We start from the raw sequence: 15830 nt of genomic DNA, 5'->3' as shown, positions 1-15830 counted from the left end.
CGTTGAAGAAGAGAATGTGGAATACTTTGTGTAAATTACAGGGTCTTTCGTATTGATGCAACAAAAGGGAGTTGGATCGATGAAAGAAATATACTTTTTGATTTTAGCCACGTCTACTTGAGTTAGGGAATTTCGAGCTAACAAAGAGAAAGTTTATAGACTCTTTTATATTGTTTCTAACATTATTGTTATTTTTTCTGTTTCTTAAGAATTTATTACCACATTCTGCAAACCTTCCATGTTGATATATCGTTACCAATTAATTCTCACTTCGACAAGAAAGTTGTCTGGGTGACACGTGGTGTGGGATTGTTTTTCTTGGTCCAGAAAATGAAAAGGACCCTCCATATGTTTGTGATAAGATAGCCCTTCCCCAGGGTGCTCTTCCTTGGTACGAGTGAAGCAGGCAAAAAGAATTTTTATTAAAATACGAAAATGACAAAAGCCTTTGGATAAAGTTAGATTTAACGTAAATTCAAATACCATAGGGGTTGAAAATCTGGAATATTTTGATTCCAGGTTACGAGGTCCTTTGTGTTGATATAAGAAAAGTGAGTTGGGTCAAAGAAGGAAGTACACTTTTTGTTTTTAACCAGGACTACTTGAGTGAAGGGATTTTGAGTTAACAAGGAGAAAAAGTCTAACAGGTCAGACGCTAATACTCCACTTGTCCTTCCTGCAGTGAAAATCCTTCTACCACTCGACTACAATATCACATCCCCAAATCTAAATCGTCCCCTCGAGACTCGTCATCCCTTATTTTCCCACAAATTCCAAAACTCGCAACCACCGGAGAGTCCTTACCTTATTTATTCTCTCCAACTCCAAATGGGCCTATTAAAAAAAATCTCAAAATAAAAAAAGAAGAAAATTCCTTTGATTTACATAGCACAGCCTTCCTGCGATTCAAACTAAGATCGATAAAGATAACATTTACATTCTTCCAATTAAATTATGATTTAACTAGCCCAAGAAATTTTTCTATTTTTTTTTGTAATGACGTATCTACATTGCGATGAAAGTTTTCAGCTGTTGAAATTCACGCGTGCTGTTAAAGCCGAGCAATTAAAAATACGGGCTTCATCTCAATTGCAAATGGTCGGCCATGCCGAAAACACGTGCCTCGCAGTGCAAATGATAAAATCAGGTTAAAGCGACGAAAAGACAGAAAATCTGCTGAAACAGCTTGGCTGACGATAAAGTTTGTAGCGTTATTGTATACATATATATATATATGCAGAGAAAAAAATAAATTGAATCGAAGAAAGGCGAAGATTTTTCGTGGGAGAAAGTAGAAAGATACAGAGAGGATATATATATATATATATACATAAGATCTCGAGATTAGAAAGTGTTCAGTGTGGAAGGAGGATGATAAAGAAGTGAAAAATTTGAAATGCGATTGAAAATGTGGACGAGGAAGAGGAAAGGAAGCGGATAATGCAAGAGGGACCAATAGTAGTGATTTGAACTGCTTACGTGACTCGAAATGGTGATTGGCCCGAGGAGGGATAGCCTGATTATACGGCCTTTGAAAATCGCTACCAGCATTCAAAATCAAATCGATGAGATCTATTATATACATATATATATAAGTTAACTAGACCACATCTCCAACTCCAATACTGGAAGACAAAAGAAAATCTTAATTGCCATCTCTCTCCTCCACTTTTTTTATTCTATTTTATTATTTTTTCCCTCTAAATTCAAATTCCCCCCTTTAGCTTCCCTTCCATTATTCCCCTAAGCTTCCAATTTTATTTTCCAATCTTACCTTTCGATTGCCTTTTGCGCTTTATCGTTCGCCTTTATCCCAGCGCGAACCTTTCAGCATTTTCTCTCGTAATTAAATTTCACTTTAATTTTTCTCCAATTTAGTAGCCATTACACGCTCTTTTCCAAACTTTCATTTTTCACGCTCGTTAAAATGAACGTTGTAAATTTAGTTTTCATTTCGTATGATTCTGTACGTGTTTATATATATATATGTATACGTATGATTCTTTTCTCAATTACTCCCCCCCCCCCCCCTTCAACCTAGCTAGATTCAGTTCTCCAAATAACCTTCTTATTAAATTAAAGTTTTAATTTACCTTGTAATAACAAACTACGATGAAACTACTTTTTTATATTTAGCAGGATTTATTAGCATTTAAATTAGAGTGACGCGTCGTTTAAAACCGTAGAAGCAATTTCTTCCTTTAATAGGCTTTTTATTCAGCACAGAATGAAATATATGTGTTATCGTATTACGAGTTCCAATGTAGCAGTTTTAAAGTGGCTGCATCGTATTTTTGCGAATCAAAATTCTAATTGTTTTTCTACGTAAATTTGCAAGCTTGGTAGGTTAATATATATATATATGTAGAAAGAGAAAGAGAGAGAGAGAGAGAGAGAAAGGAGTGCAGGATTGGGAGGAATAAATTTTCATGTTGGTTGATTTGAGCAAACGTCAGAATCAGGGGGATGGCGATCCTGCAGAGTTACACGATTTACAGGATAAACAGGAATTCGAATACGTAGACAGGAAGACAGGCAGACAGGAGAGGAAAGGTGGAAATGATTCGAAGTGCAGGAATGCAGGGATTGTCGTCGTCGTGTTGACCGAACCAGCCAGTTTAACGATTCACGTGACACGTCACATATCTCGATGGACGTCAGGATCCTCTGACAATTGAATACACAAAATTATTTATCATATTTAACATATTAAACTTTCTGTATAAGATTTATTTTTTATACAGGGTGTTTTATTTAACTCGACCCATAACGTCGGTCTATACATTGACTTATATCACTAGCTGTAAAAGCTTTTTGAAGCCAAATGGAAAGTTTTTCAGAAAATTCTTGTGAAAAAAAACTGATATCTCTAGTGATTACAAAAAGAAAGAATTTTGATGTTCTCAGTGGGGGGTGAATTAATTTAAATAGCTCGTGTAGTATACATATATGTAATAGTCTATATGATCGCAACGTTAGTCTTTATCCTCCACATTGGAAAAGTTTGGAAAGCCCGCATGAAAAAGTCTAATTTTACGCGACGAATAAAATTTCCACTGATCTTGAGTCTCATAACTCGTGGAAATGGGGATGGGTTAGAGCGAGACGAATAAATTTTGCGCATGCGTTACAAAGGGCTATGAATAATTTAATTTTCTTTTTTTTGTTAGGTTTTCCTTGCGCAATGCTGGGAGGTAGATAAAGCGAGTTGAATAATAAGTATTAAAAAGGTGATGCCCCCACGTCACTGCGAAATGTACCCCAGCCACAATTCGAGAGAGATCGATTACACTCGTAGCTCACCCCTGAAAAAGAGGAAACCCTGTTCATTTTTAATTCATCAAGAATCCCTCACGAAACCATCGCAAAGTCTCGTACAATTTTAATGACCACGCGTAGAGACTCCTTGGGACAAGAAATAAGAACGTATTATTGTAGTATTATAATGCCAAGGCCTCTGTTTTGCTTTTATCCCATTTTATGTTCTTTAGATAAATTTTTTATTTTTTAATGATTACTGCCTCAGCTTTGATGAGGAAGAAGTTATTCCCTCTGGTTTTTCCATTAAATTTCGTGGCAGAGTGAAAACTAGTAGTACGAGTTTCTCAGTAGTGTTTGATCAGTATCAGTAGACGTCTTTTTAGTAGCGACTTCCTCAAATTGACCAAGGATGGAATGTTTAGATAATTTGTACTATAAAGAGGCTAAAATATTATTGTCCATCACTGGCCAGTTGCCTACTCAATCCACATTTCGAAAATATACTTATCGATTTTTCTTGTTTATTTTAATTATTCAGTCGTTTATTCTTCAGGTATAATCATAATTGTCCTCTTTCATTATGTGGGGTTTTAATTAGTAATGTTAATTTTCAGACACTATTTATCATCAAGGAAAAATGTGACTTTGATGATATTGTTCTAATGTGGCCTGCTTTCTTATCTATAATTCTGGCATTTTTGACAGCTGTAAGAATGTATCTTGGGAATGATAAAGTAAGTTGAAAATTCCCTCCTTTTTCACTTAGCCAACAGAAGCATCGTTCATTTGAATTCTATGAAAATGCTATGATGAGCACTATTGTACAGTCCATAGAATTATGGATGAGGATTAACCAGGATTGGCTGACTGAGAAACTCGAAGAGGAGATTTTAATCAAAAGGAAAATTGCCCAGAGGACTAGAAAATTTTGTATATTTTTGCTCTGTAAGAATAAATGATAAAAATAGTATACTTAAAAGTAATTAATGTGATAGCAGTACAATTATTTAATATTTGACTTAACAAATTTTAGATTTCATATTGTCTGCATTAGTAGCATTTATATTGGTCGCCACGGTTTATTCAGAAATTTTGGATGTCGTTTTACCCCTCAATGAGACTCGACCTCACATTCACCCATTTCAAGAATACCAATTTATGGATGATCAAAAATATTTTTATCTTTACATGCTTAAATATGATTTAACGATAATTTCGGTCGGTATGTTTTGGATAGGAAATCAAATACAATTTCTCATGCTTATTCAGCATCTTTATGGAATGTTTAAAGCTCTGGGGTTGGTATTTGTTCTCGTTGAAAAAATTTGTTTATTTTAAAATATAGAAAATCTTGTCTCCAGATATCGCCTAGAAAATTTAATACCAAATTGGATAAATGAATTTAACTATAAAGAAACTGTCGTGCAAGAAGTTTTTCGACAATCTCTTAAAATTGCAGTTGAAAGACATCAAGAAATTTTGGAGTTAGTCGAAAATGACTAAAATTAAATGAGTTTATAAATTAATCATTTTTTAAATATTCTTTATTATTTTTTTAAGGTTTTCTGATTTATTAAATTCTTATTATGGACCTTTATTCGCGATTACCCTTGCGTTCTCTCTTCTATTCGTGAGTCCAGCCCTAGTAAAAATTGCAGAATCAGAGGTGGGCATAATATAAAAAATTCAGAAATTTGTTCATATTACTCATCTACGTAAAAAAATTATTTTGTATAGCTACAGGATATTCGACCTGTTGTCGCAATAATTATAGCTGTTGGTTTTTTGCTAATCACCAATATTTTGGGACAAAGGCAAATCGACGTAAGCTTGGATGTGGCAAAAAGCGCGTAAGGAAATGAATTATTCGTTAAATTAATTAAAAATAAAATAAAATCTTTGAATATTTTATTCTAAAAATTAACAGTTACATGAATCGTTGGTATCTGGCATCACCGAATCAACAGAAATTACTGACGTTGATCTTAAGCAGATGTGATACACCTTGTACACTTAATGTATATAATATATACGTTGCATCCTTAGATTGCTTTCGAATGGTAAGAGAAATGATCCAAAAAAAGGTAAAAATAAGCATTTTTTTTCTTCTACATTATTTTCTTTCTTCATTTCTTTATCCCAGGTGATGCAAACAGCAATTTCTTATTGCATGGCGATCAGGCGATTTAAAAACAGAGAATAATCATTACAATAATAAAGAAAAATCTTTCACATTTTTAAGTAGTACGAACAAAAATTCTAAAATCTGGAAAATGTTTTATCTTTCTACTGTTATAATAAAAAGTCTATTACACTAATATTTTACTATTTACTCTTACGTTTTTAAACGTGTGTAGGTTAAAAAAATACATGATCCAGCAGATAAAATGATTATTTAAGAATTCAGGTAAAATTTTAGAATTTTTTATTAGAGAAAATTTAGAAAGAACCAGCGAAGAATAAAAGGTAAAACATCGAGTAACAATTGTTTTATTTTCACATCTGCATTGCGGCGTTGGCCGGAGGGCAGCTTTCGTAAAATGGATAGAGAAAAATAAAAAGGGACACACAGATGGGGATGACAGGGTGAAACGTTTGGCCAGTCTATCGGGGCAAAACTTGCTCCGCTTATGGATCGACTCGAGCGAACCATCGCGTTTCCATCTGAATGAATAATTCAGAAAAACTGGTGAGAAAAAGCTTCGAATTCAGAATGGACCGCTGTTGAAACTCGTTAGAAGCGCCTTGGCATTCTCCATTGGGAGAATTTCACACCAGCTATATACGCGTTAAGGCGTGAAAGAAGGATTTATCATCCTCTGGAGATCCGCCTGGCGTTACCAGGATAAATTCATTAATTAGAACGATCGACCATTTTTCATCCAGCTTCTATAGCTTCTGCAAACACACACACGTGCACGCGTAAAATGCATCGTGTCCCTTCGTCTTTCCTCCATGGAATACACATTTCTACTATTTTTTCATCAGCCTTACTTTCTTTGCTGAAAATTAATAGTTTTTTATTGCAGCTATTTGTTGTTTTCGATTTTTTTTTTTTTTAGTTAGATTTATATCGCGGAAACATCGAATGATGTCATTTTTTATATGCTTCTAAAAATAGATAGGTATTATGATGAATGGAAAGATGTATGAGTGGTCCTATTAGAATATAAAAGCGAGCATGCTACAAGTGGTTCTAACGCTTGGACGACAAAAGTCCATGCTTTTTGTTCGTTAGCAACAATGCCACAAAGCGTTAGGATCTCGCACAATACGCTCTGCTTTTGTTTCCCACAACGTTGAATACCCAGAGCGTTACAAAATTCCCCATTCTGCCACCCCCAAACCACTCTTTTCTGTCACATTTTAAATATAACCTTCTTCCCTCTTTACACACATTACAGCAATTTACACGAGGCCGTTTTACCCTGTATTCAGTGCTACTTGAGTTTTTTCTTGGGAAAATAATTGTTTACTCGAGCTACCATGCTTAAAAACACTTAAATTGAAGTTTTAACATATTCGTTGGCTGATTTTAAAAATACCCTTGCTCTCCTCGTACGTATATATTACAATACTTTATACATGAGATATTTTTCCATCTCGTACCCATTCCTTTTTGATTCTCCCCTGGAAAAATAATTGTTTACCCAACTTTCTGTTTTCCAAACACCCCGGAGCTGAAATTTCAGTATAATTAACATTAATGTTTGTTCACTTTGCAGGACAACCAGAGGGGGTATTTTATATCTGTAGCAAGGATTTATTCCCCCGTAAATTGGAACGAGTTACGAGAGGTTAAGCCGGCAGAGGGTAAAGATAACTCGGTTGTTTTTTAAACTAGAGAAGAAGGCAGTTTAAACTGGGTAAAAAGGGAGCAAAATACGATAAATTTAATACTTTGCCAGGTTTCGCAAGATGTGCATCGGTGGGATGGGCAGAATAATAAACAAACAAAAAAGGACAAACGATGATGTAAAATTGTTCGAAAGCCTGGAGTCAACCGTCTTGAGTAAACAGGAAGCAGTGTTTTTGAATAAGCAAACAGGATTACACAAGGGCTGGGCTTGTTTGTTTTCGTCTGACTAATACTGCCCTTTTCTACTTGCACAGTACACAATTCTTTTTTTCCCCTTTATTTTTACACTTTACAAAAAATATTGAAAATTTAAAATATATAACTCCACATAAGTGGACTGTCTTTGAACGATTGCTCCAAGATTTCAGTAACGTGCACTCGAAAGCACTCGATAACTCTCAACCCCAGAGTGAATTGTTAAGCTGCATGGCTCCTGACCCAATTAATCGTAGATCCGCTAATCCATCGCAGACTTCTGCTGTTATTCTCTCCACCTGTTTATACACCAAACAAGCAATCCTGAAAAACTGCGATATTTGTCAATTTCACAATTTTTTATAAATGTTTATAATTTTTGTTTCGGGGTGCAATCTCGTTGATTAAATCTGAAGATTCGAGCCACTCGGTGCTTCCCCTTGTGGATGCAGCACTCAAATATTAATCTACACCTTTAAGGTCCTTGTCTCTCGACGGAAGTCGTTCATAAAACTTTTTATGACGGCCCAATTCCAAGCATATCCGGCCTCTCCAAGGAAATGGAACTTGGATTCGAAAATCCACACCGTGGGGGAAACTTTTCTCCAAGGACCCATCGTCCTTCGTTAAACAGCGAATCCTGGAACTGTTCTTGAGAGTGCATCGATGAGGATAGGAAATATATATATTTCACAAGAGGTAATAATATTCCTGCGAGTGCTTTGATGATTGAAAGATTTTTAACCCGTGCTCTATATATCAAAAATTACATATTTATTCATGGAAAAATCTTATATATTTTAATCGAGAGAGTGATTGCCAGTTTTAGCAGAGAATGCAATTTATCGTCATAATTGTTGGAGGGGGGAGATGGTGCGATGGCTCGATATTATGAAATTTTGTCCTCCCAGCAAATTGGCTAGAGCGAAATAATCGAGTTTTTTCATTATGTCACCAAGCTCCTAATGAAATAGTAACATCATCTCACGGGGTATTGGTTACCAAGATCGAGTTAACTCTTCTGAGTCGATACTCGAGGAAAACGACGACTTTGAGAGCAAGCTGCAGAATTTCATCAGAGCTACGTGAAAATTATGATTGCATCGCGCCAGCTGAAGCTCTACTTTAGCTTTCAGGTAGATTTTTATTGCTTGGAATTTCAGCGAATTTCTTGTCTCCCACTCCAAATCAGAGATAATTTATTTCTACCATTTTAGGATTATGCATTTGCAATGACACAGGGGTATCAAGTGAAATCTCCTTGAAATTACTGCTCCGCTCACCACAAGTCCTCCCCTGATACTAAGATTAAGGGTAGTTTGCATAAGACGTGGAGAGTTCTATCATGCTTTCTTAACTTTAATCCAAGGAAGGACCATCCTCAGGGAGAGTCTCTATCAAAGAGACATACTTAAAATATTTGCTAATGTATGTGATTTTTCATTCACCTCGAATACACTCGCCCTGCGATCATTTTACATTTTTTCCTATAATTATCTCGAGTGGAAAAATCTGATAAAAATATATACATCGATGTACGAAGAGTGTACAGAGAGCGGGACCTCGTCATTTTTACCGAATACATATTATTTGCAACGTGGAAATTGGATCGTAGATTTTCAATCATGGCGTGTATCCTATTATGAAGCCACAAAGCCTTTGAAAACTTTTGAAATTACTTTCTCGCGCGTCTATATAATCTGATACATCACACTATAAATTGATAACAAAAATGATATACGAGCCTCGTCATTTAACCTTTTGCTAAGCCTGAAAATTCATTATGTTCTTCGTTTAACGTCAAATTTCCAGAATAAATCTCAAATTTATCGTTTCCTCAGATATATACATACACGCTATATATATCAGTGGTTACAGATTATGAAAAAGTACAAGATTGATGTTGACGTTGAAATTTTCAGCTTCAGCCTGTCAGCATTTTTCTAGCTTTAAACTTTCCTTAATTCACGCTCGGCGTGTCAGCGTGCAGTTTAATGCGTCATCAGGATGGAAAATGGTGGGGAGAGGAAGTGGTAGTGGTGGGGGAAGGGGGGGGGGGGTGAGCCACGGGAGTAAGGGAGAGTAATGGCTTTAAAAATCCCGAGAGACAGGGCACGATTCCTTGGGGCTTCAGGATTTTTGCGCTGAAAGGGTAAGCTGCTTAATGGAGAGGCCAAGCAGCACCTTGACAGTTCAACGAGAATATGGATGCTTTTTACCATCCGCCATCGCGTTCAACCATTCATTTATTTTACGGTCCAAGTTTTTCACCCTCTCCACATGCACACAGAAAAACCTTTGGCCCATATGAAACTTCTCGATCGTCCCTCGTCAAACGAGAAAAAAGCAGGAATGCAATTTCGCAGTAGTACGAATCCGTTATTTATCTTACTGTCACTCGCATGGATCTCTACTACTGAAAATTTCAAGTAGAAACATCGGTCATAAGGACTCCCGACTGGAGAAATTCGATTTATCGCCACGAAAACTCAAAAACTCTGGCTCAACATATTTCCTTATTTTGTGAATAAGTGATAGTATCGATGATAAGTCAGCCTCCGGAGATTCAGTGGTACGAACACGTTTATCCACTCTCTCGTTTGCATGGGGAAATCAATTTTGATAAGTTTCCATATACCTTATACCTGCGTGTATACTCTGCTGAGAAATTGGTACCAATTTTTGAGACTATAAATTATTTTTGATATGTATATATATATACTCGGGCGAGTATAAAAGTATTATGAATAGTATTTTCTCGATATCGATCGGTCGATCTTACAAAAATATTTTTATACTAGTTTTTGGACAAACGAAGAGACGGATTATTTTCAGCTTAAACGAGCCGAGCCAGTGGTTCGAGTTAATGACAAGTCAGACTTTGTAATGGGTGCTTCGGTAAAGTTCTACTGGCTGAACAAGCACGGAGCTTTTCCACTGTTATCTCTCTCAGCAGTGCTGATAAGTGTATATTTTCAGTAGGGAGGTAAAAAAAGGAGAATTTCGTTAGAAAGTATCGACTCTGCGAGGGAGCGAGTCACGTAATTAAGTGCATCCTGTAGTAGCAGTAGTAGTGCTGTAGCATGAGAGAGACACAGCTAACTTCGTTTGCGCGTTATCTGTAACGAGGTTAAAATCATAGTGACACGCTATCGTCGGGCTCGATACCATTAACTTCCTGTTATGTACAATATGGGCCTCCTGCAATCTACGATATTGAAAATCATTTGCATCGTAGCTGAAATTTTGTTATTTCCTTCTGTATATCAACATTGAACATATACTCCAACAAACTTTCTTCTCCTTCCTTGAAATAAAAAAATCCCAAGACCCCATGCACAGAAGGTAATATTTCATAATCATGCTAAATTATGGGATTTAATTATTCGAAGCAGATGCTACGCCGGATGAGGACACGCTGACCTTGACAAGAAGTTGAGATATTTAAGGAGGTCCTCGCAGTAGATTCAGACTGTGCCAGCCAGACGAGCTTTAAAACTTTACAATAAAAAGAATCTATTGTTCGATCGAATGTAATTAATAATGAAGTAATCGACACATTTAAATAATAATGGAAAATAATAAATTTGTCGAATATACTACAACGATTAAAATTCTTTATTATATGATTTAACATTGAACTATAAATATTGAGTTATTGCTAGAATAAAAAAATACAAATAATAGAAATAAGTTTCATGTCAAGATAGACTATAGTAGCAGCCCAAAATTAATTATTCAATTTTTTCGTTCAAATTTAAAACACGTCTGACTATTACAGTCTGAAACTACTGTCTCAAGGAGGACAGGACAGAAGAGTGCTAGAAATCGGTGCTTCTCGATTAATCATTTAGTTAGGGCATTGCTGATTACGTTCACTATAGCTTGGAATGTCAATCCATTATAATTCACGTTCTCTAATGGTTCAAACTTAGATCATCTATTCTCTCTGGATAACTTGCCAAACTTCTTGTTGACATTGATTTCAGTTAGATATCACGTTTTGCAGACTATGCAAACTATTTCAGCAATGATGTATTTGATAACGAAAGCTCTATACAGATATAGAAATATGCTAAACTTGCAAATTACGCTTTAATTTATAACTCAGATCTCAGCCAATTTCCCTGAATTTTTTCAATTTCCTTATAAATCAATTATAAAATACAAAATTATCCTAGGAAACAACAGTAGATTTCAGGTAATCAAAAATACTACTGAAAACCCTTCAATATAATAGAGAAAAAAATTGCTGGAGTATTTTTAATTATAAAAAGAATTTTAAAGAGTTAACCAGTATTCCCAGATTTTCAAGCTACCCATGAAAATCTGAAACAATATAAAACGAAAGGAATTAGCCAAGTTTCCAACCGAGTGAATCGGACCAGCTGTAGGAACTCGAGTTATAGTAGTGAAAGAGAGAAAATCTTTTAAAATGGGAAAGTTTCGTCGAAGACATTTTAGCATTAAAAGTTTTAACGATTGAATACTGGGAGAGAAGTATGAGGGTGGGTGAAATACAGCAAAGCCACGATGGGACGCAGGCGTTAAATATTAGCTGGAAACTGTGGCTACCCACGTTTCTCTCTTTCTCTCTCTCTCTCTCTCTCTCTTTCTTGTAGCTCGATGCTCGAATGTTATTCGCGTGGATCACGAAATTTAATTAAATTTACCATTGTAACGGGACTGTGCCCTTTAATAACGAATTAAATAAGCGCCACGCTGCTTCATTATCAAACGAAACTCGCCTGGAATATCACGCTTGTCTCAATTTGAAGCAGCGACCGTTCAGTTTCAATAGGCTAATCCAGACTAAAAGCAAACATCCCCTTGGCTAATCACCTTAAAATCCTCCAAATTCATTGATCTTTCGTTTAAACAATTCTCGTTGCAATTATAAATTTTTTACTCGTTTTTCTTTCATTAATTTTTATCATTTGTAATTTTTGTGTACGATTATTAGGCTTTTTATGTTAAAGGGGATGGAGTAAATTAAAAGAGAGGCTAATGGCAATAAAGTACCTATTAAATATGGCCATTAATTTTTATATTTATTAGAGGGAATATGAATGTTAAAAATGAACGTGTTCTTTTTTCCTTTAGAAAACATCGATTATAGACGTTTTTCTATATATTCACGATTGCCTTCGAATAGACCTAAAAATCTGTCTCTTAGAACGTACAAGATCTTAAAATTTTAAATCTTACCCTTGGACGACACCAACTTCTATCCTTGAAATCCGTGTGAAGACACTTGGGATTTTGCAGATTTATTCAAAATTTATTACTCCTCGATACAGAATCCTACGCATAGCCTTGAGCCTTTGAGCTTTCGTACAGAAAAATTGTCTTTCTCGTGAATTATATTTCTGCAGAATAAAACCTTCAATCTCTGCAGAGCCTTTGAAAAATTGATGATTCTTTTCTGATGATTTTAAAAGAAACTATAATTCATGTGGAATATCGATGCTTTTGATGAAATATATTATATTTCACGTTTATAACACACACATATAAAGTGATCACGTATAGAAGAAAGCAATATTATACACGTTGTCACCTGTTCTTTATTACTTTTGGGATTGACTCAGTGCAAATAACAAACAACAGTTGATAAAACCGAACTTTTACGTGAGGATGACAATTCATCTCGTTCCCACAGTGGAGAGAATAATTTTTATGTATTTGACAGCTGTAAAAAAAAGAATAGTTATAAACCAATAAAACCACGTGACTGCAAATAATTTATACGAAAAAAGCAGATAATAAAAAAGAAAACAAAAATAAATATTACCTAAGAACCTGTAAATATTCACAAAGTTAAAATTTGTTTCTTTTGCAAAAATAATTTTCCTCTATAAGAATAATTAATTTCCCAGACTCGAAATTCAGTGAAATTGCTGTAGCACCATGAAATACGACAAAACAGTTTGCATTACCTTTGGATAATACGAAGAAAAAGGATTTAACTGTGTCTATTAAATATAGCAAGAAAGTTGTATCGTACCATTCGAAAACAATCCAACGAAGCAACGTATAATTTATAAGCACTAATTGTGCAAGGCCTTTCACTTTGCTTTATCATTAATAGCAATAATTTGCGAACTGCAGGCGAACAATACTCCCAATTACTGCAATATCTGCCAAAATTATGGTCGAAATTACATTCATTATTCATTGGATTCCCTAGCATTGTTAATAACAGAAAGATAAACAAGAAATACTCACGCTTTGTCGTGCACACTGGTGCTCATATTTATCAACAATTGGCCCATATAACTAAATCCAAATAAAAAGATTATTATGTAAAATGCTTGCAGAACTACTCTGTACTGTAGCTATAAAAATATAATTATAATAATCAACACTTTTAAATTATTGTACATGTGTACACACACTGGTGAAATTTTATATAGATATAAATGCATATGTACATTTTTATCAGCTATCAATACCAACGTAGGACTCAGCATCAAAACAGATGTAATTAGAAAAGTGAGTGAGAAGGGTGCATAAAAATATTCCATTTCCTTGGCGAATCTTTAAATCGAACAATTAATTATTGTGTTAACGAGAGGGTAAAATTAAAAATTATAGCTGAATCTAACTTGATTGCTCTTTGATGTCGTTTTATACACAACACGATGGATTTGTAATGATCCATACTAGCAAGATCTGGATCATTCGATCTGGTTATATTCATCCCTCTGGACATGGAATTTTCCAAACGATATCTGAATATAAATTAATCCAAGTAAAATTGTCCAGTATCAATTAAACTTTATAAAAAGTAATGGAACTCTTACCCAAGCACAGCAAACATTCCATAAATATGAAGCATAAAGCACAGAAACATTGTCTGATTTGCAATAAAAAATATAACACCAGTTGTAAATCCCAAAAAGCAATAACAAGAAATAATATAAAAGTTTTCTTGCTTATCGATGAAAAATTCGAGATCTATCGCGAACATCCTTGGACGGGTTTCGTTCAAGGGGATGAAGAAATCCAGTATTTGCGAGAGGAAAAATGCCACTGGAAGATAAGCAGCTATGGCTGCACTACTGAAAACTTTGAAAACGTGGGAAAAGTCAAAGTTTCCAGTGGAGTGTGTGTTGATAGGAATTTAAACTGAAAAATAATCAAGATTTTTCTCGAAAATGAGAGAAATAAATTACTCACGTATGACGATTGTTGTAAATTTGTAACTCAAGGATGCAAAGCTTTCCTTGATCCTCGTTTCCTCCTCTGTCCTTTCCATCATCCAATCTTCCTTTATGCACTTCAACAATCTTTCAAGCTGTGCAACGTGTGTGAGCGAAGATGTTTTATTGTCTACACTCAAATAAACTATAAAATTACAATACCACTATTTACTTACTCTTTTAGTACTCGTATAAATGAAAGAAGCATTAATGGGAACTAGAATCGTCATTAAAGTCATTGGTAATAAATCTAAAGTTACGTTCAAGTCGTATCCGGACGAAACGAGCTTAGCTGCCTAAAAGCAGACGTAAAATTCGAAGCCAATAAATTATGAGCATTGTAGCTTGGAAAGGGGAGGGTTGAATGGATTTTTTTTTTTCAATGGCAAAATTTTGTACGAACGATGGTGAATTACTCGGAGGGAAGGAGTGAATAAAAGTGTGTACCTCTGGCACTATAAAAGATGACACAATGAAATTGACGTAAGCTCTTTTTAGGAAATTTGTAAAACCCTTTGAATTTGGCCATTGTCCAACCAGAGTAAGGAGAAAACGATTGGGATTATAGTAAGACATCTGGGGGAATTCTGTTATCGACCCTGCTCCATCCATTCTCGATTAATGAAAGGGAATAGAGTAAACAATAAATTTATCCTCATCCCCAATCTTGAACTTGGTCTGTGCAATAATAGCCTGTTTCCCCTTACAACCCTGACACTCGACACTATTTATTGATAAGCCATGAAATTTTTATCAAACCAGTCACCTTTACCTATTTTATTCCCTCCCTTAACACCACTGAACGTTATCTCATTATTTCTCGAGTTGTAAAAAAAATAAAATACTCCCTGGAGGTATGCAGTATAAAAAATAAACGATAGCTTTATTCCTTCTTTCGTAATAAATTTAATTTTCTATCTCAAACACTCGTTCATTCTTTAATCGAATGCTGAATTTTTTATTTCGATCCAATGTTTCTCTCGTGATTCGTCCAGGTCGTGTAATTATTTCCCAGTTTCCATGTTTTTCTTCATAAATTGTTTTCCAGTTATTCTCATTACTACTTCGTAAATAACTCAGTGCACTGTTCTCCAATATCACTCTATATTGGAGCAAGACTATAGCTGTAGTGACTCTACAAGTTTCTTTTCTCTCAGTCAAGGAAAAACGTCGAAGGTGTCATGTTCTGTCTCGCTGTTTTTATCACTGGGGTACATATTTGGGTCTTTCTGCAGTTTTCTTTGGAGATTTTATTGGAAAATATGAAATTTGTATGGGTTTCTAAAGATTTCCTTTTCTTTAGGTGGAAA

At 35.0% G+C, this 15830-nt stretch overlaps 2 protein-coding genes and 1 long non-coding RNA gene across 3 annotated transcripts in view; 1 reads left to right on the top strand and 2 right to left on the bottom strand.

Annotated features, from left to right (window-relative positions):
* LOC136781992 (adhesion G protein-coupled receptor E3-like) overlaps positions 1 to 15830 on the bottom strand; it is a 59577-nt gene that overhangs the window by 19760 nt on the left and 23987 nt on the right. The gene's annotated exons all lie outside the window — the stretch shown is intronic.
* On the top strand, positions 5042 to 5501 carry LOC136782296 (uncharacterized). Its single transcript, XR_010824110.1, has 3 exons — positions 5042 to 5111; positions 5189 to 5321; positions 5405 to 5501. It is a non-coding gene; the product is annotated as an uncharacterized lncRNA (long non-coding RNA).
* LOC136782289 (odorant receptor 13a-like) lies at positions 13164 to 15132 on the bottom strand. The gene is made up of 9 exons (XM_066741611.1): positions 14968 to 15132; positions 14708 to 14816; positions 14498 to 14665; positions 14122 to 14386; positions 13924 to 14049; positions 13750 to 13855; positions 13544 to 13653; positions 13323 to 13455; positions 13164 to 13254 (listed from the first exon to the last, which is right to left on the bottom strand). The coding sequence occupies exons 1-9, from the start codon at positions 15130 to 15132 to the stop codon at positions 13204 to 13206; spliced, it is 1233 nt and encodes a 410-aa protein (XP_066597708.1). The 3' UTR covers positions 13164 to 13203.

Source organism: Prorops nasuta, unplaced genomic scaffold (assembly GCF_024137725.1).
Source record: "Prorops nasuta isolate Cenicafe-Biocafe unplaced genomic scaffold, Cenicafe_Pnas_1.2 PNAS00025, whole genome shotgun sequence".
Taxonomy (NCBI): Eukaryota; Metazoa; Arthropoda; class Insecta; order Hymenoptera; family Bethylidae; genus Prorops; species Prorops nasuta.
This window is presented reverse-complemented; position numbering and strand designations above follow the sequence as displayed.